Source organism: Aspergillus aculeatus (assembly GCF_001890905.1).
Source record: "Aspergillus aculeatus ATCC 16872 unplaced genomic scaffold ASPACscaffold_16, whole genome shotgun sequence".
In the NCBI taxonomy this organism is placed as follows: Eukaryota; Fungi; Ascomycota; class Eurotiomycetes; order Eurotiales; family Aspergillaceae; genus Aspergillus; species Aspergillus aculeatus.
This window is the reverse complement of record NW_017962991.1, coordinates 7,658-32,028: the sequence shown is the minus strand read 5'-3', so window position 1 is coordinate 32,028 and position 24,371 is coordinate 7,658. Positions and strand designations below refer to the sequence as shown.

Genomic DNA, 24,371 nt, shown 5'->3' with positions numbered 1-24,371 from the left:
AAGCCTGTAGGCATCCAGCCTAGACCCTGACTTGTTTCCATGTCTCTCTCTTAAATATCACATCATACCCACGTTGCTCCGTCCCTCGCCCCACGTTACTCTGCCAAATGTTCACTCACTTTTGATCTCCTCCTGTCACTCACCTGTTGCTGGTCAGCATGATTTCTTCTCGATATCTGCGTTTTATTTTGCTCACGGTCCCTTTTCTTTCGTTAATATTTCTTATATCTCAGAATTGGGATGAAATACCTAAACCCTTCAGTCACAGCAAATCGAATGCCTCGTTAGGGTTATCTGAAGCTCACCCGCCACCACAAAGCAGTGCCAACGACAACAACAACAACATCCAGACAGAACCTACTACTCTTTCTACCACCTTTCCCAGCTCCAATCCTCACACCGTCGACGCCGCCATCGCTGGCATAACCGACAAAGTCTGGCACTCCTCCAAGACCCCCGAGCTGAGTGCCGATCAAATCGGCTGGATCAACAGCTGGCTCCTCAAGAACCCCACCTTCCGCCACGAGCTCCTCACCGACGGTTCCGCCCTCACCTTCGTCCACACCCGCTACGGCGCCACCCGCCCGGACATTGTCGAAGTGTACGAAAAGCTCCCCATCCCCATCCTCCGTGCCGACCTCCTCCGCTACCTGATCGTTCTGGCGGAAGGTGGCATCTGGAGCGATCTCGACGTCACCTGCGACACGGAGGTCGACGCCTGGGTGCCCCCAGAGTACCCATCCTCCAACATCGACATGATCGTGGGGCTGGAGTTCGACTTCGGGTGGCGCGGCGAAGGCACCGAGGTGGCGTCGCAGTTCTGCAACTGGGTGTTCGCGGCGCGGCCGGGGTCCCGCAATCTGGCAGCGGTGGTGGACGCGGTCGTCGCCAAATTGAAGGAGATCGCCGCCCTGAATGGGGTGGGCGTGGACCAGTTGACGCTGGAAATGTTGCCCGTCGACGTGGTGAATGTCACGGGCCCGAAGATCATGACCATCGCGCTGTTGAATGGGTTGGCGGGGTTGCTAGGAAGGGTGGTCGATGATCGGGATTTCCACGGTATCAAATCTCCAAAACTGGTCGGGGATTTGTTGATTATGCCAGGGAATGCGTTTGCGGCGGCGCAGAATGGGTTTCCCACCGATCAGAGTCCGGCGTTGGTGAGCCATCATTATGCCGGGTCGTGGAAGCAGGCGGATGCGGAGGCGAAGGAGAGGAAGAAGCTGCAGGAGCAGCAGCAGCAGCAAGAACAGCAGCAGGGGTAGGGGCTGTAAAGTGCATCATGAAATGAAGTTTATGTATATGTAATTTCCTATAATATCCTCAATATCAACTTGGGCATTCTCTTCACTCATGAATTCAAAAAACCATTGCTCAGAGGACGTCGTCTTCCTTTTACGTATTAGGAGTCATGATGCTGAATAGATGACATTTAATACCCTTGGTTGCTACCCGCTAGCCTCGATATGTGCTGCTTGCAGAATCTTAGCATTTGACCTAGGCCAGAGCTTCAGGAAATAGACTAATTTAACTTTGGGAGCGATCGGACCCCATCTAGAATCATTAGCACTACTGTTATAGGCCAACTCACTCGACAGACAAAAGGCAGCTCGTGTGCAGCTGAAATCAGCTGGCGGGGTTGAAGTGACGTCATGATTCACAGCTCACTCTCACATCAGCTCGTATCTCCATCCGCTGTCAACAAAGAAGAGTCGATTATATAAAACCCGTAATCCCTCCTCCCATATTATTCTCATTACCATTGAAGTCTTTTACTTCGAAACAAAATGTTCAAAAGAGCCCAAGCCGAGTCTGTTCTGTATGTAGTGGGCCTGGTGGGCATGCTAGGGACCTGGGGCCGTTCCGCGCTCGACGGCTCCACTGCGCTTCTGTTACGGGCGCTGGATGGCTCTAAGCCCTACATCCTTCCCGGAACCGAGGCTACTCTGCGGAGAAACTTCACCGGCATTCGCTACCCACTTGATTGCACTCTTTCGGTGCTGGTTGCTTTCTGGTACGAGGCTATTGATGGTTCTCACCCTGCCGCCTCAGCAGTGAGTCTCTATTTCCTCGGGCAGCTGTTGCCGTGCATTGTCATCGCCTACGTAAATGGTCTCCGGGGGCAGAAGCCGAGTCTTCTGAAGTATGTGCATCACCCCGCTCTTATGTCTGTTGATGATGGTAATCCTCACAAAAGCTAACATCTATGGTCTGTGACTAAATACCGACCCTCTGGCTGCTACTTTTCCAAGGCTGCACCATAGGCTCGACCGGCTTCCTATGGGCCTTGAACTATATCACTACTTCTCACACTGTCCGCCCCCCCAAGCAGACCCATCTCAGTATCCTCCAACATTTCTCCGCCATTTCATCCTTCGCACCGCTGGTGAACCACCTCCTCTTTCCCGCCATCGTTCTCAGCTATCTTGTCCCTGCCGCCCTTATGACCCTTCCCGTGGCCAGCACAATCAGCAACAGCAGCAACTTCCACCAACTCGCCATCGTCGCGTGGAACATCTATCCCCTGCTGACGCTAGCATCACTATACACCCTGCGACCTTTTCTTAAGCTCATCGCCCCTGCAGGTACCACCCAAACGACCCCAGCAACCTCCAAGAAGAACGAAGCACACATCCACGCCATCCGAGCAGCCACCATCCCTGCTCTCCTCTTCAGCACACTAATGCACATCTCTACCGCATCTGTCTCTATCACCACCGTTCTCTTCCCGACTTTATTCCAACCAATTTACCATAATGAACTGCACCCGACCGCTATATTCATCCCACCACTGGCCATTGGCCCACAAGCCAAATCACCTGGCGATGGAGTGCGTGGGTTCTTGCTCTGGGACCAAGTAGCCGGGTACTCGACAGTCATGATTGTGGTAATGCTGGAACTGCGGAGTGCGTGGGCGGCGAAGGGATGGGATTTTCGATGGCAGAGGATGATTCCTGTCGCTCTGGGAGGGTCATTGTTGCTGGGTCCGGGGAGTGCATGCTTGCTTGGGAGCTGGGTTCGGGATGAAGTCTTGTTTGGGGGGTGGGGTCAGGAGGATAAACAGGTCAGGAAGGTGGAGTGAGATATTGGGGTTTTCGATGGGTAGATTGTTGTGGTTGTTGAACGAGATTGGAGAGAGACGGTCATATTACTGGATGGTGAAGAGCATTTATGGGGATGATGTTGATCAGTCGGACAGCGACCTACGTGATCGGATTTAGCAGGGTAGAAGAATCAACGTTGGGTCACGCATCTGACAAACGCTTAATCAATACATTGATTATGTTTGGAAAAGTGGGAGGGGGGTGCTTGGAAACCTAAAGATTCGGAAACAGTGAATGTATTATCTAGGGCAAATGCTGCTACCTAGTAAGCTTGTAGTCTCTAAGAGGGAACTTCACACTGGGAGGATGAGCAATGGAACTCGCCAGCAGCGCTAGGCTGGATTTCTTTATATTGGCTTGCTGTATGCTGAAGTAGTTTGATATCGGTTACCTGCCGAGTCTGATAGACACCGTGGATCTGGTCTAGGCATATTGACGTGTCTCTAGCTCATGTGCATTCTCTGAAAATGCGAGTGGTCCTCCCGCTCCTAGCAATTGCCCGGCCCGCTATCCGATTGTTAGAAACGAGACGTTGCTGCAATGAATAAACCTTCCAGCCATTGAGCTTCATCCTGTTTAGGCTTGGCTACTGAGAGAGTGGGTCCATCTGTATCAAGAGAAGCCCGATCTTCTTATAAAGTGACCATTTTCGCCCAGTAGTTCAGCTTGGTGAGCGATATCCCATCCTCCATTCTCCCTGGATTGAAATCGCAAATATGATCGCTCTTCAACCTCTCGTCGTGGGACTGTTAGTCTCGCAATCCTGGGCTCCACTCTCCAAGACTCCATCTGCAGAAACTAACGACACCTTTGTAGCAGCTTCTCAACTCCAGCAACTGGCCGATTTCGCTCACAAGGTCGCAGTCACCAACCTTGCCAAGAGCGCTGAACATGAGCACCGCAACTGGCGAGCCTTGACTTCCCCAGAGAAGAAGGACTAAATCAACTCCGTGATGTGCCTGCAACAATTGCCTTTACGTACTTCTCGGAGTTAGCCCCGGGCGCAAGAACGCGTTGCGGTGATTTTGTAGCGACTCACATCAATCACACACTGGAAACCCACTACACAGTGCGCTTCCCTCCCTCGATACTCAGTGAGCATATGAAGCAAACTGTCACTGATAGGGAACGTTCCTAGCCTGGCACCAATACTTCATCTCCGAGTTCGAGTCCGCCCTCCGCAGCGAGTGCAGTTACACCGGCGATTACCCGTAAGCTCTCTCCACCACAATCCCACCCAGACCATTATTGACTGCCTTCGAAAAGACACTGGGACTGGGCGGCCGACGCCATCCCAGCCTCCACAATGAAGACCTCCCCAGTCTTCGACGACAGCCCCACATCCATGTCCGGCAACGTCGCCCCCATCGCCAACCAATCCGCCATCCGACTGCTGCTTGACGATTACGCCTCCATCACTCTACCCCTTGGCCCCCCCCCCCCCCACCACTAGCGGAGGCTGCATCACAAGCGTACCCTTCAAAAAGAGATTTAATAGCCGTACTTCCTCTAATTATAACATACTCCCCTTAAGCCTTTTCGGATAAGGTGGCAGCTGCACAGCCTTTACCAGAAAGAGACGATGCATAAATCTCTACATACAAAAACATATGCTTTGTATTATACTCGAAGAGTATTTTGTTTTGTAAATATCTATACTCTAATCTCCCTAAACAATTCTAATAGAAAGAATCAAAAAAGACTCTCTAAGAACCCTAATAGCAAGATCTTCAGCTAGAAAAGAATGCAAATAGTCCCTAATGTAAGAAGATTGCTTCTAGTGTTATCTAAAATATACTAGATTTTACATAAATACTTACACCCAAAAGTAATATGCCTCTACTATTTCCTCTAAATCGCTAGAGGCGTACGGCTATCCAAAAAGGGAGTACCAATATCAAATCTCTTCAAAAACCACACCATCAACCTCGGCCCCGCCGTCCTGTCACTGCCAGCGGCAACATGTCCATCGCAGCAAACCCGCTCGCCCACAATCCGCGCTGCCCGAAACGCTCCCTCACAACCACAATCCTGCAGCGCTACAACACCTACCCCCACACCCTCGCCTTGATTCTCAACAACACCTCGATCTACTCGTTTCAGATGACCATGCAGAGCGTCCTCGGCAGCGGGACGATCGGGGTGCACGGCGGGCATCCACTACTCGATGGGCGGGGACCCTGGCTGCGATGTGTATGTCAATCCCAGGGATGTGGCCTTCTGGGGCCATTATGGGATGATCGATCGGGTTTGGTGGATCTGGCAGAATCTCGAACTAAACAGGAGGCAAAAATGCGATTGCGGGGACGGGGAAGTTTTTGAAGAGCCGCCCTCGGCGAATACCACGTTGGAGACGGCGGTGGATGTGGGGTTCGTGAATGGTAAGCAGGGGGTGCGGGTGCGGGAGTCAATGAGTACGACTGCGGGAAGGTTTTGTCATGTCTATGTTCGATTGGGGAGGGTGTACTAGTCGGGTCAATGGACCTGGGATACAGGAGAAAGGCTGGAATGAATAGAGTGGGATTATGATGCTTGGTTTTGGCGGCATGCATGGAATGCGATTTCGGGTACGCAGTACATTAACATTGTGGTCCTTTCTCTTTGGCCAGATAATTGCTACTCAGTGAGGATACCAAAAAACCCCAAACAAAAAAATTTCTAAGCACAAGAAAGAAAGTCTATGGGTACTCTTCATACTTATTTAGTTATCGCAGCCATGTTTGCTTCACTATGTCTTCCAATCATTAAGCCGAGTTGCCGGCGTTGGCTGGCCAGAGTTGGGAGCGATAAGTTTGATAAGGATCCGGCTTGGCCGCGCATCCGAATCTTCTCCGAGTAATGGGGCAATTGATCTTCAAAGGTCTGATAGTCTTCGATGAGACTCACCATGTATGCAAACCAGGTCGAGATCGCGAGAATATCTTAGCTTTGCTCCTATACTACTGACCGAGTCGCTCGGTCCAACCTGTATCGGATCGATCTGCTCGATCTGGCTAGGGCATTTGCACGAGACGGTCGGGCAAGATAAGCCTCGGAATTCGGAAGGAGATAAGATGGCCCGGAACCTTGAAGACGAGGCGTGCGAACAGCGAAGCTTTAATCAGCTTGGGTGTGGGATACCTCCGTCAGAACAGACATACTCTGGCCGGGTCTCATTACACATTATTATAACCTAAGATTGAACTTGATCGGGCCTCTTTTCGTACAACCGGAGCGGATACCGTTAAAATGAGTGCCAAAATTGCCTAAACAGGCAGTAAAGGGGAGAGATTGAGCCACTTGGAGATGGCATACATTATCTTTCATTGTGCGCCTAACAGGTAGCCTAGCAAAGCAATACATTGAGACCCTACAAGCGCCACACCCCGATCCGCGCGGGTGTTTCAAGACAACCGGGAACCTCATGCTCCGGAGTCCTTCGATTGCAGCCAAGCCCGAGAACCCGGGCCGCGGTGCGCGGCTGGACCACCCTAGCACCCTTCGTCGCATTCCATGTACGGGGACGTGCCCGCGACAAATGTCAATGTCAAGCACATCCGTCTTACCCGGCACCTTAAGTATCACCCTACATAGGTGAAGCTTATCAACGTTAGTGGGCCGTGTCGTCACTGCCTTTTCCTAATGATCCTACTTCACGACGGGAAGATGGTGCCGAGTTCCCGTGGTGGAGACTATATCACTAAACATTATTGTTCCAGGTTGCCATAACAGGCGCAATGGGTGAGAAAGGTCCCACAATCACCCCGCTTCGCGTCTCGAAATGGGACAAGCGGCTTCATGAGGTGAGAATGAGATCAGGACACCTACGGTCACATCAGTCCACACCTATATGATGCCCCAGTATGGCGGGACCGGAAAAGGCCAGACGCCCTGAGCATCAGTCCTCAAGGGTACTTAAGACGGTCTGGCCCCCAGCTGCTAGAGATTCTGAGGGACAGTTTCTCTACAGACAAACCCATCCATAGCACAAGCAAAGTCGACGTCATGTCGAAGATCGAAGATCAAACTATCCTCATCACCGGAGCCTCTGGCTTCGTCGCAACGCACGTCCTCCGGGTCTTCCTTCGACGAGGCTACCGCGTGCGTGGCACCGTCCGCTCGGAGCAGACCGCCGAGAGAGTGCGTGAGATCTTTACGGAGTACGGGGACAAACTATCTTTCACAATTGTCAAGGATATCGCCCAACCGGGGGCGTTCGATGAAGCCGTCAAGGGCGTTCAAGGCGTGAGTTCCTCCAAACAATTGAAGGCATGCCCCATGGCATACACCTTCACACTAAGCAAGGTCCATGAGCTAACTCCGGGCGATGGAAGATAATCCATACCGCCTCCCCCTTCGCGTTCAGCGTCCAAGACCAAGAACGCGACCTCCTTCAACCCGCCATCCAGGGCACCCTCCAGCTCCTCTCCGCCGCCCACCGCCACGCACCCCAGGTGCAGCGCATCGTACTCACCTCCTCCTTCGCCTCCATCGTCAACCTCCGCAAGGGCTACTGGCCCGAGCACACCTACACCGAAGCCGACTGGAACCCGGAGACGTACGAGCAGGCCAAGACCGCCGACGGGCCCACGGCCTACTGCGCCTCGAAGGCGCTGGCCGAGAAAGCCGCGTGGGAGTTCGTGGAGCGCGAGAAGCCCAATTTTAGCTTGTCGACGATCTGTCCCCCGATGATCTACGGCCCGGTCGAGCACCACGTCGCGAGCATGGATCGTCTGAACGAGAGCGCCGCGGATGTGTACCGGTTCATGAACGGGAGTCTGAGCGAGATCCCCCCGACCGGGTTCCCGGCCTGGGTCGATGTGCGGGATGTGGCGGAGGCGCATCTGCGCGCGTTTGAGGTTGAGGGGGCGGCTAATGAGCGGTTCTTTGTGGTTGCCGGCAATTTTGATTATGCACAGGTGTGTGAGATTCTGAGGACCGAGGTGTCGGAGGTCGATACGGCGAAGGTGCCCGTCGGTAAGGCGGCGCGGGAGGTGCCCCAGGTGTATGGGGTGTCGAATGAGAAAGTGCGCACGCGGCTGGGGATTGAGTTCTATTCCTTGGAGGCGAGTATCAAGGATACGGCAGAGTCTTTGTTGAAACTCGAGAAGACATTAGGGCAGTGATGGCGCACATAACTATGGATCTTATGGCTATAGAATGTTACAGTAATGACAAAGAAGTGACTATGATTGTTTCTTGGCTGCATTGGTTTGTTACTAGCTCAAAATCAGTGGACAAATGTCAGTGCCAATCATTGCAAGCATGGTTTCTTTCATGGGCGGAGTAGGCTACAGTGGACGGACAACTGTTCAGTCGACAAAGAGATTGTTCGAAGAACGATAGACAACAAACGGCAGTCGAAACAAAGGAATGAATGAGATTGAATAGAGCGGTACAAAGAACAGCAGAAGCCTTTCACAGATGTGTCTCGGTCTTGAGAGTCGTAAAACTATTTATTGATCAGAGCAAAGAATGCAAGGACACAAGGGGAGCCACACACACAGGGAACAGCATCGGCCATATAAAGTTACCAACAGCTTCAACACAACTCAACCTGCCTCCCCGCTTGCTCATCAACACATTTTCGACCTCTCGCAATCTGTGACCATCCAATCGTGTTCATCATACAAAATGGACCACGAACTCGAAAAGGGTCCTCGCCATGACGAAGAGGCTCAGAGTCCTGAAAGCCGCCAGCGCCAGCTCGACCTGCCTGTAGAGGCGGCGAGTTTATGGCCTCGCCTTTACGTAGCGTTATTTTGTGTTACATTTCTAACGCTTGGGGTCGGTGGTCTCAGTTTCCTTGTCACGCGGAAGGTCTATGGAGGCGAGAGAGACGCCCGGCTCCGGGAGGAGGGTGGCCAGGGCCATGAGCATCTGCAGGCACGGTGGGGTGGGTTTGCCGAGCGGCCGATGGACAACCAGTGCTATCGGCAAGAACGCACGGCGATTCTGCTGTCGGCGTACCTGGGATTGCTCGGCGTGGATCAATGGTACGCGCACCATTGGGCGCTTGCTGTCTTCAAGATGTTGGCGTGGCTACTACTCTTCATTGTTCGAGCTGCATCGAAAGTCTTCGAGCAATCTTTCCTTCTTCAAGCTTTGCTCGCCGTTCTCATCGCAGCCATCCCAGTCTGGTGGATGGCCGACTTCATTATGTGGACGGTCGGAGGGGTCTATGGCACGCCTGGCTGCCCTGGCGGTAGCGGATCGTGGAGGTACTAAGGGGTCACTTTGGCGTGCCGTTCAATCTCGGCAGACGGGGTACTCTTAGTACGGGAGGAAAGGCTTGATATGTGAGATTGGGCAATTGGCAGTGGCGATGTTAGAGTAATCTTTCCAATGATGTGTCTCTCACTAGGCTAAATCTTCCTTTGTTGAAAAGGAATGGTATGCTGCACATGACTAGAATCAATTTCCTTTGTGACTGTATATTTTCTCGTCCACGTTCTTCTGTATTGCATGTAGAACCCTAAGATTTCTCGTCAAACGTCCACCTCTTAAGCTTCTTGTATTCTCCCAGATCATGATGCGTGTTGACTTGACGATAGGTGATTTTTTAATTTTTTTTTCCATCTCTTTCTATTTCTCTGCTTTCTCTCTCTCTGTCTCTCTCTCTCTCCTTTTCAAATTCTGTGGATAGCTTGAGATAGGGCAAGTCTTGGCACCGCAGTGACACCTCAGGCACCAAAAGAGCACAAGAAAAAAAATCTTTTCTTAGAACTCGCCCCCGTTCACACCCATGACTCGGTTGGGTAGTCTATCAGGCACCAGCAGGCATCAGTGTCAAACCTTGGTCCACGGCTAGCCAAATCAGGGCTGCGGACAGGACTAAATAGCACTAGGTCGGGGCCAAGAGGCTCAATTGAGAAAATCCGGAACAAGCCGTCCAACTTTACGAGGCTAGTCGAAGGGACTAGGCTGCATTGCGGATAGCCCTATAGCTCGAACCCTGAAAGCGAGGCCGCTAACCTCTTTCCCCTGTCGCTTCCCGCCCCCCGGCTATTTCCCACCAGCGACGAGTGCTTTTTCGTCAGGAGAGAGGTCAGGGGAGAGAACCATGAGAGATCTCCATGTTCCGGCACTCTACCCTCTGCCAGAGGATAAAGGACATGATTGTGAGTTTGAAGACGAACATGTGAACCCGGCTGAGACACATGGTCAAGATCTGATGCAGAAGCCATTTGAATCGCTTGACCCTGAAAACAAAGATTGTAAAGAGGGTCTTAGCGCCCTGACTAAAAAGGATAGACCCTTCACGTCGTCCCTGCGTATGAAACCCGGCCAATCATAGCGTGTAGAATTGGCGGAGGAACTAAAGCCAATTTCCCTGACTAGACTCTCTGTACGGCGTGACTCTACAGAGTTGAGCCTAGTGTGTTGTTCGACCCCTCGTATAATAAGGCCATTGAGCGCCACACCCATCCTCCAATTTCTGCATGCTCCTTTAGCCAACTTACACCGGCGACCATCCACGATGGCGTCCTCACCTTCGTTTTTGCTGTTTCTGTCACTCCTTTGGGTCCAGCTGTCTTCATTCGTTGCGGCAGCTCCCTGGATCGTTACTGCCTACTACCAAGAGAACGTCTATACCGAATCCGACTACTACGAGAGGTATACCACCACCGAGATCGAACAAATCACCCCCACGGTCACCTCCCTGCCACCAGCCAAGTCCACCATCACCTCAATCGCCACCTATCGCGAGTATGACGCTTACAATGAAGTCATCAACTCCAACTCCGATATCACTGTCATCCAACAGCTGTACCCCACCGGCGTGGGAGCTGATTATAACGACTACTTCTTGGAGAATGAGGATGCAGCCGACAGCACTATGTTCGTGGTCAACCTAACCTTTACGGCGCCCACAGGCTGCTCCTCGCACTGGACCACGACGACTGCAGCCGAGATCTACCCGCCAGGCCGCGTGCAGAACCTACTCCCGTTGACCGCGGTCTCCACCTCCCTGTCTGTCGACAACAGCCAGCCCTTTCAGCCCACCACCTACACCATCGAAATCGTGTACGTCGACCCGACCCAGGTCCCCAGCAGCTCCCTGAGTTCCCTCAGTCAGTACAACCAACCGAGCGAGCTCTACACCGGCGACGGCTGCTACCCCACCAGTACCAGCTCCTCCAGCTCGTACGGCAGCGGCTACTACAACGGGTACTACAACAACTGGGACGACGAGAACTACAACTGGTTCCTCGACCCCAACTACTTCGGGATCTCGCCGCTGGCCCTGACGCTGATTCTGACCCTCGGCTGGATCGGTCTCTTCCTGATCCTGGGCTTCATCGAGGCCTGGGTCCGCTTCCGCCGCCTGATGACCGGCTGGCAGACCCGGCGCGGCATCCCCGTCTTCTGGTCGTTGACCATCCTCCCCGTGACGTTGTTCCTGCTGTGCTGGTTCCGCAAGGGCTACCGGGCGCGCTCGCAGGCCGACGGCGAGGTCCTGAAGAAGCGCTGGAAGGCGATGGGCTTCGGGACGAAGCTTAAGCTCTTCTTCGTCTGGGGCTTCCGCTTCAAGTACCCCCCCATGCTGGGTCCGGCCCCGGCGCGCGTCAAGACCAGCAAGCAGCCCGAGAGGACCCCCGGTCCGCGCCTCCTCGAGCCCAGTCCTGCGTCCAGTGTGGCGCCGCAGTCGAGACAGGGGTCAACGGCTGAGGCCAGTGGCGCTGTGGCTGCCGCCCCCGCTCCCGCTGCTCCCGCTGCTACTGCTGGCCCGGAGATGGCGGAAACGTCGCACTCGACCCCGGTCGCACATCAGCCCCAGGAATCTCCTGCGCATTCAAACGCGCAGGATGAAGAGATTAGTCAGGCCCGCTAGTGTGCAAGCCGATTGGATCTCTGTGAGGGACTGTTGAGGGACTGTTGTAATGTGGATAAGCGAGTTGAGCACCGCCGAGGGTGAACCTCAAACCAACCACGTCACCTTCGCGGACCCTGATAATGGACCCCGTCATTCGTTTGCTTCTATTATACCCATGTTTCAGGAATAACCTTGTAATGTCTTAATGTATCTATCACGAGCATGAATGGACTTGTTGTGGAGTCATGTTTCGACAATTACTATGCTGAGGAGAGATGTCCCCGCTTCGTAGCCCTGCAGCAAGTGTCAGAGGCCCTGCTCCCTCGGCCTTCGCCCCACGATCCATGTCTAAATGCAGAACAGAATGGCGGGGGTGTGATGCACTTAAAATGGGACAGGCATTGAAAGCCTCAGGCCAGGCGACGAGCGTAGGGAGAGATGGGAAATGCCGGTCTTCACCGCCCGTGGGCTGGTGCAGCGGAAATTCCCGCCCGTCTAGCCTGCCAGGTGTCTTTCCCCACCTTCTTCAATGCAGGGCCTGACGTCTCACCCGCTTACTGTGTAGTTGAATGCTGATCTAACAAGCTATTACCCCAAAAGCATGCTGGAACGCTCAATCATAGTACTCAGACCGCCTTGTGAATAGAACAATGACTCGAACTTATAATCAAAGTTTTCAGCCTCACCTTACAGTTAAATACCCATGATGTCTGGCGCGGGGTGTTTCTGCTGTACTTCACAAGTTAATAATAACCGGTTCACACATAGCTCGGTAAGGTGTCTGCATAGTGTTGGGATGACAGTTGGGCTGGTTGCATGCGATGAGCCGCACATGCAGACATGCCCAGAACTTTCCCCTCCATTCACATTTTACCCGATCTCGTCAGCCGCACCTCTGCAGCTTCAGAATCCGAGGCTGCCGTGAGTTGTTTCCCTTGTCCTTGACATATACGCAGCACCACACGAGATACATGCACTTCTGTCAAGCTTCACTTTAATCCTAACAAAGCTTCCTCTTACAAGTAAACGATAAACAAGGATCCAAATACCAAGACCTCTCAGAGAAATCTCCACGAACTCAAGCCAGTCGTGAGATCAAGCGCGGGGTTGACAGAAGTAACACGGCCGACATAACTACACACCATCCTTCGTACTCACGCCTCAGCCTTGTCTCACCCGCAACCATCCCTGCACTAGCACACCAGCCATTTTAAAACTACTAAACTATAAGACCTAACACCTTCCCACGTTTCCTCAGGCAATCTCTCGAAACAAAACACATTCTTCTGACCCTTGCTCCAAACCTTACACACCCAGGTTCCATCTCAGCGGAAGAAGGTGATTCGCATAATGACCACCCCGCAAGCGCCAGACCCCTCCAACCCCAGAACCCCCCAAGCAACCCTGACCGCATTCTGGAACAGCTTCATCACCAAAACGCCAGGCAAAGTCACCACCATCTTTCCCCAGAGCCTCTACGCGGATCTCCTCCCGTCGCAACAAGAACTCCCGGGCCAATCAGCCGCGCGCAATGCAGCGGAGAGCTACGAGGCGGCCGCCCGCCAGTGCCGGGCGGAGGTCCAGCGCATCGTGCGGGAGTGCCACCGCATGAACGAGAAGTTCACGGACCCGGACTTTGACATTGAGAATGATCGCGAGTTGGAGCTGTGGAATTGCCTGCGCGGGTTGGTGCGGGGGGGAAAATTTGGCGGGGAGGGGAGGGGAGTGTCTTTGGGTGCTGCACGAGGGAGGAATGGTGCTGCGGGAGGCAGGAGGGATGGTGTGAGGGGGAAGGGTGGTAGGGGGTCTGGTACGAAGGCGGATGATGACTGGCGGTCCAGCAGCTCCTCCTCTTCCTCCGATGACAACGCTGACGAGGAAGAGGGCGTCCCTGGCTCCGTCCACCGCGTCGACTGGATCTTCGAGGACCCCCAGTTCACGATCGACGGGTACTCCAACACGGACATCAAGCAGGGCGCCAACGGCGACTGCTGGTGGCTGGCGGCGGTGGCGACGATCTGCAACCGGCAGGACCTGATGGAGCGGATCTGCCTGGCGCGCGACGAGGAGTGCGGCGTCTACGGCTTCATCTTCTACCGCGACGGCGAGTGGGTGTCGACTGTGGTGGACGATAACCTGTACCTGTCCCACGAGGACTTTGACTTCTACGGCGATCGCTACGACAGCACGGGCCGGCTGGCGCGGCAGTACCGCAAGCGGCATCAGACGGGCTCCGAGGCGCTGTATTTCGCCAAGTGCTCCGACGCTAATGAGACCTGGCTGCCGTTGCTGGAGAAGGCGTATGCCAAGGTGCATGGCGATTATGAGGCGCTCTCCGGCGGTTGGTCCGGCGAGGCGGTCGAGGATATGACTGGCGGCGTGACGACGACGATCGCGACGAATAAGGTGCTCAACAAGAATACACTGTGGAAAGAGTTGGTGAATGCGGAGCGGAATTTTGTGTTTGCTGCGTCGGCGCTGGGGACGGGCAGAGAGTGGACGCGCGGGGGGCTGGCGCTGGGGCATGCGTATTCCATTCTCCGGGCGACGGAGGAGGAAGATGAGAATGGGAAGAAGGTGCAGTTGGTGCTGGTCAGGAACCCCTGGGGAGAGAGGAATACCGGCGGGGTCGGGGAGTGGAATGGCCCCTGGAGCGATGGCTCGCGCGAGTGGACCCCCTACTGGCTTCAGAAACTGCAGCACCGATTCGGAGACGACGGCATGTTCTGGATGGCCTATGAGGATCTGCTCTCGACGTTCGTGTTTCTGCATCGGACGCGCATCTTCGACGAGACGTGGACAGTGGTCCAGCGGTGGACGAGCGTCAGCGTCCCTTGGATTGAAGGATATCTTCGAACCAAGTTCGTGGTCGAGATCAGGGCAGCTGGCCCTGTGGTTTTCGTTCTCTCTGAGGTGTGCTGAAACTCTGTTTTCTCGGATGAGTATCATAATAGCTATGTAAGCAGAGGTTAACTTTTGGTCGCAGGTTGATAAGCGCTATCTGAGAGGCCTTGAAGGGCAGTACGAATTTGCGCTGCACTTCCTCCTCCAGGAGGAGAATGCGAAACCCGGACAGCACTTATTGCTAGTGCGGCCGGTTCAGTGCCGGGGCAATCGCTCGATCAGTGCGGAGGTTAAGCTTGAGCCCGGCAGATACGAGATTCTTATCAAGCTTCTCGCAACCAGAGACTCCGATCAGAAGAACGTGGAAGATGTGGTGAAGAAGTGGGTGGAGAAGAATCCCCAGAAGCTGAAACAAGTTGCCATGAATTACGACCTGGCAAATGCTAAAGTTCAATCTGGGAACCATAAGGAAGCTCAGATCAAGGCATCAAATGCGACCGGCGAGACTGCAAAGGAAGAAGCTAGCAAGAGTGAGGCTGGCAAGGGTGACGCTGTCCAGGATGAGATCGGCAAAGTTGAAGCCGGTAAGGATAAATCTGAATCTACTGAGTCGGCCAGCGATAAGCCTGAACACGATCAGTCTGCACAGAAGGCAGACGTGGAGAAAGCAGAAAGTGCTCAGCATGATCATGATGTCAGCAAGGAGGAGATTCTCCAAAGAGAAGGTCACGCTGCAGAGCCTTCACCTGCAGAGCCTTCACCTGCAGTGCTTCAAACACCTGGTTCATCAGAAGGGTTTCATGAGGACAAGGGCAAAGACACTAAAAAGCATAACGAAGAAAAGGTGCAAGAAGATACAAAGCACCTTGACAGACAGAATGAAGACAAGAAACATGAAGATAATAATGATAATGAGAAGAAGCATGATGACAAACACCACGACAAGAAGGATGTGGATAAGAAAGACGACAAACAGGACGATGACAAGAAAGACCAAGATAAGGAAGAAGCAACTCCCCATGAGCAGCCAGTTGATACAGATGGCAGTTCACCATCAGCATGGAATGCAATCTGCGTGCTTGGCTTGCGGGTCTATGCCTGTGATCCCCAAGTTAGTATCGAGCTTGTGAGGTAGCATTTTCGCAAGTTCTAGATAGAACTCAATCGTATACCTCGCGCTTTCGCTTGATTTGGCCCCGCTGCCTTGTGGAAAAATCAAGATTACCTCGTTTGCATAACATTCGCTTCGTGTAAGAGAAGGAGTTCATCCAGGTCTGAGAATATATGACATTCACGTGTAGATCTCATTCGCAGCGATCCCCTTTGAAAATAGAGCCGGTCGATCAAGCCGTACAAACACAGCTTGAGCACGCTTATGAATCTACCTGTAAGTTTCCGCAGTAGTTGCTAACTACGGCGACATGTCTTCTTCAATACTTTGGAGCTTTTCGCTTTCTTTGTGAATGGATGACGGGATTTTTTAGTGCAGCCACTATTATTCTTTCTTGTTAAGGGAGCTTTTTAGTCAATGTCCCGGAGATACCCTCAATCTAACCGTCGCAGAAAAAGATAAATAATGCCTACCTTCTACATATAAGAGTGGTTCTTCATCACCACCACTATCTTTCCCCCGACACTCGTCCTCAGTATCGATAAGAAGCAACAGACTGAATACCCCTCACACGAAGTCCGACATGAAACGAGAAACATCCTCTCCAGGCCCAAAGCTAGGCCGAGTCAGGCAAGGGAAATCGACGTGGATAGGACCGGCAACATCAGCGGGCTCCGATACACCACCCGTCGCTGTGAGGCCCTCGAGCCACGGGCGGCAGGCATTATCGGTGGCATCCTCCAGCTGGAGGGGAAATGGTTCGGATTGACGGTGCTCAGTTCCTTCCTGGAAGACCATTACTGCGGCGTCGGTACCCAGCCCTTCTGGCACAGCACCCCATACGACGCGGAGTTCAACTCGACCGAGATCTACGACGTCCGCGAGCCCCACGCCCTCTGGGGGCGTATCCCTCAAGATCCCGAGACCCTGCAGCCCCAGAAGCGATACTTCTCCCGGATAGGAAATTGGGCCCTCGTGGAGCTGACGAACCAGGAGCTCGCGGGGACCTGCGTGCCCGGTCCGGACGCAAGCTGGGTGCTGCTCCCCACCATCATGGACAAAGATACGCCTGTGCCGCGTTGGCAGCTGATGATTCCGGACCGGGAGCTTCCCCAAAGTGATGAGCCGTTGGACACTGTTAAGCCCTGTGCGCAGTGTCAGGGTAATCCGGATCTGTGCTACCACTATGCCTTCAAGTCGGGCGGCTTCCTCTCGGAGTGGGGAGCGTGGGTCATCGAGGAGCCGCATCTCAGCGTCGTCGGCATCGTTCACTATTCGGATCGTTTCACAATCCCAGCCATCCCGGCCTGGTGGACATTTAACGAGCTCAAGCAGCGCTTTCCGGCCCTCAAACCACCCTTGATTTGTTGTGCGTTCCCGAACAACAATGGTTTCCTAGGTAGTGGGTACGACACCGACAACGATCCAGTCAAAAAAGACACCGACGACATTCCAGCCAAAAAGAGAGAATCCCCCTGGGTTGGACCGATCTAGGAATCCGTTCTGACCTCACATCGTCTATGCAGTCAATTAAAGCAGTTCCCCCATCATTCTATGCCCTTTAGTCTTCTTCAATACAACCTGTCAATCCGTCGGGAGAGCACTTCGTATTGGTCCTGGTCTTGTTCCTTGTTTCGTCTCCTCTCATAACACGATTCTCCTGGATTACATTGACGGCTACGCTGCTGAACAGCGACATTCATTTTAGTAATAGTATCTAGCGCAGCTGATTATTTTACTAGCTTGACCTCAATCCATGGCTCGAACAGGCGCCTCTAGCTTACACCTAGCATAGGTGGTTCGACCTTGGAGTCTACTGGGTTGGCGGCAACGTTCCAAGGACTCAATCCCCGTTCAATGAGTAATTGGAGCCACAGAGAGTTGTCAATAATCTCAGCTTAGTTTTGAAAATACCACCTAAAGACTTGCGACAGCCCAATTTGCCATCGATTGAAGTCATCGTTCCATACATAATTTGATACAGCCAAGACTCTCGCGACAGAAACGTAGTGAACCGAGACAACACTTTCCTGGCCCACGACAAGACCCCCAAACAGATAGAAGGCAAAGAGCCCTTATGGTAATGCATTTTCTTACTGACAATTCCTCTGGCATACACGACTCTGTGGCACACGAAGCTCGCGCAGGCATCCTACGATACAGTAAACAGCTGCGAGTTCACCGCAACAGGCAGACCGGACGGAACCACCCCCTCTGATGGAACCGAAACGTTGATGTTCCTATTGAAGATCAGACAATGCGTGCTGCCGCCGAAATGGAACATGCCCAGCTGGTCCCCCTTGCTCACATCGTCGCCAACCTGCACCGTCGGCTCGCAGGAGCCGCGCTCGCGCATGCCGGCGAAGACGCACGCGACGGGGCCCAGCTTGGCGTTGTCGATCACGATGACACACCGGGTGGCCTCGTGCAGAGCCGCCCCGACCTCATACTCGATCGCTCCCGTGAAGGGGCTGGCGTCGAAGGCGACGTTCATCCCAGAGTGGAAGAACGTGCCCGCGATGACCTGCATGGTACTGATGGTGCCGGAGACGGGCGCGTGCCAGCGGTGGTAGTTAGTCGGGTTCAGGGAGCCCTGGTAGAGCCGGCCGCCGCCGAACTTCCCCGCGAGGTCCTGGTCGTTGAACATCGTGCCGAGCGAGTACTTGTGATCCTTGATGTTGAAGGTGTCGGAGAGCTGCACGTCCGGCTGGAAGACGACCTTCACCGACTCGCAGGCGGCCGTGATGATATTGTCGTCGTCGGGCGCCGCGACCGGCCGCGCGCCCTCCCGGAACTCGCGCGTGAAGAACTGGTCCCAGGACTCGAAGCCGTAGTGCGGGGCTTCCTGCTCGCACTTGTAGTCCTGGAAGAAGGTCTTGCGTTCCTCGTCGGAGAGGGCCGCCCGGCTGAACCACCCGCCGTCTTCGTTGGTGAGGACGCTGGCGGACTCCGGGGATTTCAGGTAGGCCGTCCACTCTTTGAGCACAGACTGGAGAACCTTGTCCACTCGCGCGTCCCGAAAGAATTCCTGCCCCGCGGCGGTCTTGAGGTAGGGTTCCAGCAGGTTGGTCAGGATTCCCATGCTGCCTCCGGGGGAGTTCTTTTCGGCAGAGGCGTCGTAGGCAGGAGCAGTCCGCGTGATCTTGTCCAGGTTCACCAGGAACCCGGCCAGATTCTGCGTCACGTTCAGGGGATCGGAGCCAGCCTGGATGAACATGGCAGTGGTATTCTTGAGCAGGGTTGGATCATTCTGGATTAGGGTTCGGAAGTCTTTGACGGTCTCGGAGGTCGACTGCCCCAAATCGGGCAGGGTCACTTTGGGAAGGGTGGCTGTAGACTCCAAGAAATCCATTTTGTTAGAGAAAGTAGTCTTGGGGGTGCTTTGTGCAAGGTGATCACTGAAGATGATATTCGACCTCAGCTCAGAAAGTCCCCAGGGCTTAAGTAGTATGCGACCGCGAGGGAGGTTCTACAGCTGCAGTTGCCTCTGTTGTCACCATGACGCGCACATACCCTGAGAGCTAGGAAATGCTGCAGCCATTGTAAGACCGATCGACAGCTGAGAACTCAAGAGGCCCGGCCGGTCCGACCCTAGTGTGTTGTCTATTGGGTCGTGGATATTCAATCCTCTGTGCGTAGTCTCTGGTTGGGGGGCAGGTTAATCTATAGACCCCTGCCACTCAGTGGATCTTTGTCGGAGCTGCGACCGGTTTCAGTCCATCATTGCGTTTTTGGTCTTTCAGCCCACAAACCCCGCAGTTGCAGTTCTGCAGCATGAAACCAGGTATGGTGATTATAGTTCGTGGAATGGTGGATTTGCGGGTTGCTTTATGTCACCTTGCATCGGAGTGGGCTGATCTAGATCTGCAGCTGAATGCCTCGGTCACACGGCTTGCGACCCATCTTACATGATCTACTTTTTGAGACGCCAGGGTGGGCTTAGACTTACCTAACACAAAAAGGCCATGGCGTCTATCATCAGCTTCTTTCATGCAATGATGCGTGGAAAGCCTGCCAGTCGAGCTTTCTGGGTCCAGAAATTCGGGGGGCAAGTTTCGCCAACTGGCCGGACCCACCCCCGCCTCGGATGTAGTGAACAAGTCGTACAACAGTAAATGCAACTCTCGACTCTCCCTGGTAACAGCCTCAACATGGTTGATGTCTCTAGATAAAATTATCATACTGCTCGGTTTACATTGAGAGTGAGTAAGTACTGCTACACGTGACGTCAAGGCTGCTAAGCATGGAGAGTGATGTCAATGGTGGTTGGGGCGAGCGCAGGAAGCTGTGGAACATCAACCAGACCCAGATGCATAGGTATTAACGGTCCTTCCTAGTAGCTCTGTTTGCCCTCCTCCTACTAAACTATCTTCTGAACTTGTAGATATTGATTATTCTAAATGGAGAATGTCATAGGGTGTTATCTTTGAGGTTCTAGCCTCGTTTTGTAATCATAGAGCCTTCGCCGTTCAAGTCTTCGGCCTGTGAGCCAAGAAATATATGATTTGTATCTAGTTCGCAACCCCAAAGGACTCTTTCCGGCGTCAAGACCACGCACTAAACTAGATCAATGTTCTCATCGCAAGAGTGCAAGTGCCAGACAATCGACTAGAATCAGACTAGAATGAGATAATGCCGTTCATGAGTTATGAAATAGAACAGGCTCGATGACTGCGTAAATTCTGAATGCGGAGATAAGATAGATGAACACCCCGCCAAGCCGGAGGGCTCACCGCCCCATCCGAGCAGAGATCCATTTTCCCAAAACGGTAATGGTAATGCATTTCGATTTTGTGCACGCTAAGTAAAAGACAATGAAACGATGACTCCAGCTGACTACTGGTACAAGCACTGAACGGTCTTGGCGTTGCTGAACCAGTATCCCGGCCACTTCTCGCCGCTGCCCATCTGCCAGGTCGTCAAGTCGGCAATGCCGGGGCTCACGAAGCCGCCCGAGTTGAAGTTGCCTGTCGTCATGTAGCAGTTGCCCGGCTCAACGAACATGGAGCAGACCAACCCTGAACAACATTAGCTTTACACCCTCGTTAGTGAAGGCTCGCTCGTCACTCACCCTCATCCGGTCCGATAGAGCCCAGGGTATCCCAGAAGCTGATATCCATGCACTCGCCATTGTCGAAGCCGAACAGAGTGCAGGGGCCCGTCCAGTTTCTGTGAATGACGGAAGTTAGTGTCATCGTTGACATGGATGGGGTGCAGTCAACGTACGGTCCAGGGCACATGTAAACGTTCCTCTTGGCAGCGGCGACGCCAGCGAGGACGGCCATGGTGGCGAGGGAAAGGAGCTGCATGGTGATAGAGGTAGGTATGATCTTGACTGAGAAGAGATAGAGAATGCGATGTGAAGGATCAGCAGAGACGAGCAACCCCAGTGCACTTTATAGATTTTTCTGTCCGGTGAAGTTGTCAGACGGCGACAGACGAGAAGAATTGAGTCTCGTATGATTGATTGTGACTAAAACATATCCAATCGCTCACGATATGGGGCATCATTAGACGACTCGGCATACGAGCTTGAAGCATAGAATGGAGATGATAATGAGACTAGAGCCCCGGATACGAAGAACAGCGGCGGGACTGTCATTTCGGGGTCCAGGTCAGTTGCTGTTTAGGGTCTAGCGGGAGATTTAGTACCGGCTATTGTCCCCGCCGGATTGCCCGTCTCTCTCGCTTCCATGCCTCATTCGTGGATTTCCAAGGGGATGAAGACGAGGGTGAAAAAGGGTCTCATCTATCGGATCTCGCCGCCTATTGACTTCTTCAGGCGCGTGACTTTTTTTTATTCTGGGGCAGCTTGAAAAGTGCTTCACAGTGCATTGCTCTGACAAGAAATCAAGCACATGTTCTATTTTATTCTTTTCATCTTTTATTTCCATGCTCTCGATGGTCTTATGGTCTTTCCTGACCCTTAAATAATGGTGAGTTGAATATTCAGATCGATAGGTTGATTCGAGGTATGCCACGGCTAGAAAGTTATCTAACTGTGCTATTGTACATTGTACTGATAAGATCAATCAGAGATTCAAGTATGTGGCGACTCAATCATCACACCTACGTCTTATATTACGCTTGTCAGCAGTTCGAGTCTCGCTTATGAACTCATGAGTGGAGGAGGTTGTCCAAATTGATAGCAGTGATATGAGAAAGCTGGGTAATAAGCAAATCGCATAAGCGATGGAACCAGGCGACTACTACCCGTCAGCACTAGTGGACGGCGGACTTGGCAGCGTAAGTTCTCCACGCTAGAAAATATCATCATGCTATGCTTGCCAAGGGAAAAAGCGATCCACCTGGCCCAGCGTCTTGCAGATGAAATGAGAAGCAACACGAGTCGAGAGCTACAGGGCACAGTAAGAGGTCTCTTATTCTATATACAACTATGTCAATAAAGTCGTTCCTCAGGGAGACAGGGAGCGAGCACTTGTGGGGTGTGCAGGCTTGTTGGCATTAGCTGTCCTTACAGATCATCCGCGGGACCAATGTCATGGACAGGGCAACACGCTGCTAAACAAAGGTCACTTTTCGCACCTCACCTAGTCTCGCCGTTTGCTGGCCCGGGATCAACAAAACGTTTAAAGATCGAACCACACAAAGCCTCTCATTCTGTTGAACTTGAGGAATCATCATGTCAAAAAGTGATCTTCCCGACTGAACATCCGAAATTCGAGCTCATAGAAAAGGTAGCGTAAGGTGTAAGTAAATACCTCAGTAAGAAACCACGGTCCAGATTTATGGGTTGTTGCTAAATGCTTTGCTGAACAGGATGCATGTCATTGTGATTCTGTCTTCTGTTGAACTTGGTGAGTTGCTCATTACGCCGCGCGAGGGCATCTCCATTGAATATAACCTCCCACATTATGCAGCAACCTTATTTCTCTCGCACCCGCAGCTTCGCCTTCGATTTCGTGACATATTCTAGAACCACGGGGTCGCGTCCTTCTCTGTATCCGCTCGTTCAAATTCATAGTTCTGGAGCATGTGGTTGAGCAGAAGCTTAATTTGCTTGAGGCGAAAAATCTTCCGGGGCAGGCGTGACTCCCGATGCCGAACCCGAGACTTTCCATCGTGGTCGTGACGAACTGCGACGAGTGCTCCTTCCTGGGCTCCTCACGCAGCTTCAGGTATCGGTCGGGCTGCCACTTTTTCGGGGTTTGGGTAGGATTCCGAGTCCTACATGCGCGACATGTTGGTGGCGACGATCGCGCCTTTGGGAATGAGTGTGCCATCGGGCAGCACCACATCGTCACTGACATGGCGGTGCGATGGGACTAACTTCTGTTAACTCCCGGCTACTAGGCTGCTTCGAAAGGGGGAGAGGAAAGACTTACGGACACCCAGGGGCTTAAGGCGCCGTGTCTCCTTCATGACGCTGTCGGCGAGCTTCATACGATAGAGCGACGTCTTCTCGCACGCACCGTCAGTACGGACTGATTGTGCTTCCTGGAGCAACGGTTCAATCCACTCCGTAAGCCGACAGAGCTAGAGGAGGATATTTGAAAAGAGATCCGATGTTGTTTGCACCGATGCCATGCTAAGGGACAGTTGAATGTGCGCTCCGTGGCATTCCTTGCCCTTGCCCGTGGCGACTTCGTGCATCCATATGATAGCATCGTTTGGCATCTCGGCGAGACCCTTCTGGACTAGAATCTCTTCGATTCGCTTGGCGATGAGGGGTTCGATGATGTCCTTGGCGCGCTTGACCTGTCGGCGGATTTTGGCGCAGTCCGACAAGAACCATTGGGCATAGGGACGAGACCATGCAGGAAATCGGCGAATCGATCGCACGGCTTTGAAGACATTATCCGTGTATGCTTGGGTATTATCCAGTCATTCTTTGTTCTTGCAGAGCTCGGTTCCCAGGAAAATGCGGGTTGACACCTGTGTGACGATGTCGGGAGACGGGCCAACAAGTCGACCTCGTGCCATTCTAGTCCCCTTATCAGTCAGGCATCCTATGCATTGCGCTATTCGGTGACTTACCAGTGCTTGCCTCTTGGGTCTCTTCTGCATGGCTTTGAGTGAACTTGCCTGCAGGAGAACGTCAGTGTCGTACGACCACTGGTGGTCTTTCAATAGCAATATACCAAGGTTTGAAGATGCCAAGATGGAACACCGGCTTCGCTCCGGAATGTATATTGCATGTTGAAGTATAGGTGACGGCGGTCCTGCGGCCTCGCTTAGGTTCTTCTGCGCTAGTTCCGCAGCTAGCCTCACGTAGTGAGAATCAAAGCATCTTCCACCTCTCTCGCAGGTGTCATCACTAGAGTAAGGAAATGAGATATTATTACATAGTAGCCTAGGGGGGTTTATTTAGAGAGTTTCAATGCCAGAAGACACCTGTTCTTATTAGTTAATAAAAGTTAGTAAAAGTTACGTTAGATAGTTTATAAAGATTTATTACATAGTATACTAATTTTATTAAGATTTTCTTAGATTACGAGAAGATTGTACTAAGTTCAACAGATATTATAAGATAATACTGATACTAGAATATTAT

General features: G+C 52.8%; 10 protein-coding genes across 10 annotated transcripts; 7 read left to right on the top strand and 3 right to left on the bottom strand.

Moving 5' to 3' along the window:
• Positions 1-44: 44 nt before the first annotated feature.
• ASPACDRAFT_125011 (glycosyltransferase family 32 protein) lies at positions 45-1,414 on the top strand. Its single transcript, XM_020196776.1, has one exon. The coding sequence runs from the start codon at positions 159-161 to the stop codon at positions 1,263-1,265; it is 1,107 nt and encodes a 368-aa protein (XP_020052751.1). The 5' UTR covers positions 45-158; the 3' UTR covers positions 1,266-1,414.
• Positions 1,415-1,787: 373 nt separating this feature from the next.
• On the top strand, positions 1,788-3,264 carry ASPACDRAFT_1890833 (uncharacterized protein; the record flags this gene model as incomplete). Its single annotated transcript, XM_020198593.1, has 2 exons — positions 1,788-2,181; positions 2,253-3,264. 2 exons carry the CDS (start codon positions 1,788-1,790, stop codon positions 3,080-3,082), a joined length of 1,224 nt encoding a protein of 407 aa, XP_020052750.1. The 3' UTR covers positions 3,083-3,264.
• A 1,802-nt stretch (positions 3,265-5,066) lies between these two features.
• On the top strand, positions 5,067-6,978 carry ASPACDRAFT_46571 (uncharacterized protein; the record flags this gene model as incomplete). The annotated part of the gene is made up of 3 exons (XM_020201805.1): positions 5,067-5,297; positions 6,803-6,886; positions 6,946-6,978. 3 exons carry the CDS (start codon positions 5,067-5,069, stop codon positions 6,976-6,978), a joined length of 348 nt encoding a protein of 115 aa, XP_020052749.1.
• Positions 6,979-7,035: 57 nt separating this feature from the next.
• ASPACDRAFT_125010 (SDR family oxidoreductase) lies at positions 7,036-8,290 on the top strand. The gene is made up of 2 exons (XM_020196775.1): positions 7,036-7,328; positions 7,418-8,290. The coding sequence occupies exons 1-2, from the start codon at positions 7,089-7,091 to the stop codon at positions 8,207-8,209; spliced, it is 1,032 nt and encodes a 343-aa protein (XP_020052748.1). The 5' UTR covers positions 7,036-7,088; the 3' UTR covers positions 8,210-8,290.
• Positions 8,291-8,717: 427 nt separating this feature from the next.
• Positions 8,718-9,311, top strand: ASPACDRAFT_63343 (uncharacterized protein; the record flags this gene model as incomplete). Its single annotated transcript, XM_020203882.1, has 1 exon — positions 8,718-9,311. The coding sequence occupies one exon, from the start codon at positions 8,718-8,720 to the stop codon at positions 9,309-9,311; it is 594 nt and encodes a 197-aa protein (XP_020052747.1).
• Positions 9,312-10,549: 1,238 nt separating this feature from the next.
• ASPACDRAFT_81141 (uncharacterized protein) lies at positions 10,550-12,151 on the top strand. The gene has a single exon (XM_020205805.1). It carries the CDS (start codon positions 10,564-10,566, stop codon positions 11,917-11,919), a length of 1,356 nt encoding a protein of 451 aa, XP_020052746.1. The 5' UTR covers positions 10,550-10,563; the 3' UTR covers positions 11,920-12,151.
• A 1,100-nt stretch (positions 12,152-13,251) lies between these two features.
• ASPACDRAFT_1780 (uncharacterized protein) lies at positions 13,252-15,871 on the top strand (the record flags this gene model as incomplete). The annotated part of the gene is made up of 2 exons (XM_020197187.1): positions 13,252-14,814; positions 14,954-15,871. Coding segments are annotated over 2 exons (2,481 nt in total), but the record flags the coding sequence as incomplete, so codon positions are not given.
• A 1,659-nt stretch (positions 15,872-17,530) lies between these two features.
• On the bottom strand, positions 17,531-19,578 carry ASPACDRAFT_125007 (uncharacterized protein). Its single transcript, XM_020196774.1, has 2 exons — positions 19,370-19,578; positions 17,531-19,186 (listed from the first exon to the last, which is right to left on the bottom strand). Exons 1-2 carry the CDS (start codon positions 19,395-19,397, stop codon positions 18,009-18,011), a joined length of 1,206 nt encoding a protein of 401 aa, XP_020052744.1. The 5' UTR covers positions 19,398-19,578; the 3' UTR covers positions 17,531-18,008.
• Positions 19,579-20,616: 1,038 nt separating this feature from the next.
• Positions 20,617-21,408, bottom strand: ASPACDRAFT_125006 (uncharacterized protein). The gene is made up of 3 exons (XM_020196773.1): positions 21,083-21,408; positions 20,928-21,025; positions 20,617-20,874 (listed from the first exon to the last, which is right to left on the bottom strand). Exons 1-3 carry the CDS (start codon positions 21,163-21,165, stop codon positions 20,693-20,695), a joined length of 363 nt encoding a protein of 120 aa, XP_020052743.1. The 5' UTR covers positions 21,166-21,408; the 3' UTR covers positions 20,617-20,692.
• A 1,636-nt stretch (positions 21,409-23,044) lies between these two features.
• Positions 23,045-24,026, bottom strand: ASPACDRAFT_1859095 (uncharacterized protein; the record flags this gene model as incomplete). Its single annotated transcript, XM_020197650.1, has 6 exons — positions 23,959-24,026; positions 23,855-23,902; positions 23,783-23,801; positions 23,396-23,685; positions 23,203-23,278; positions 23,045-23,142 (listed from the first exon to the last, which is right to left on the bottom strand). The coding sequence occupies exons 1-6, from the start codon at positions 24,013-24,015 to the stop codon at positions 23,045-23,047; spliced, it is 588 nt and encodes a 195-aa protein (XP_020052742.1). The 5' UTR covers positions 24,016-24,026.
• Positions 24,027-24,371: the final 345 nt, after the last annotated feature.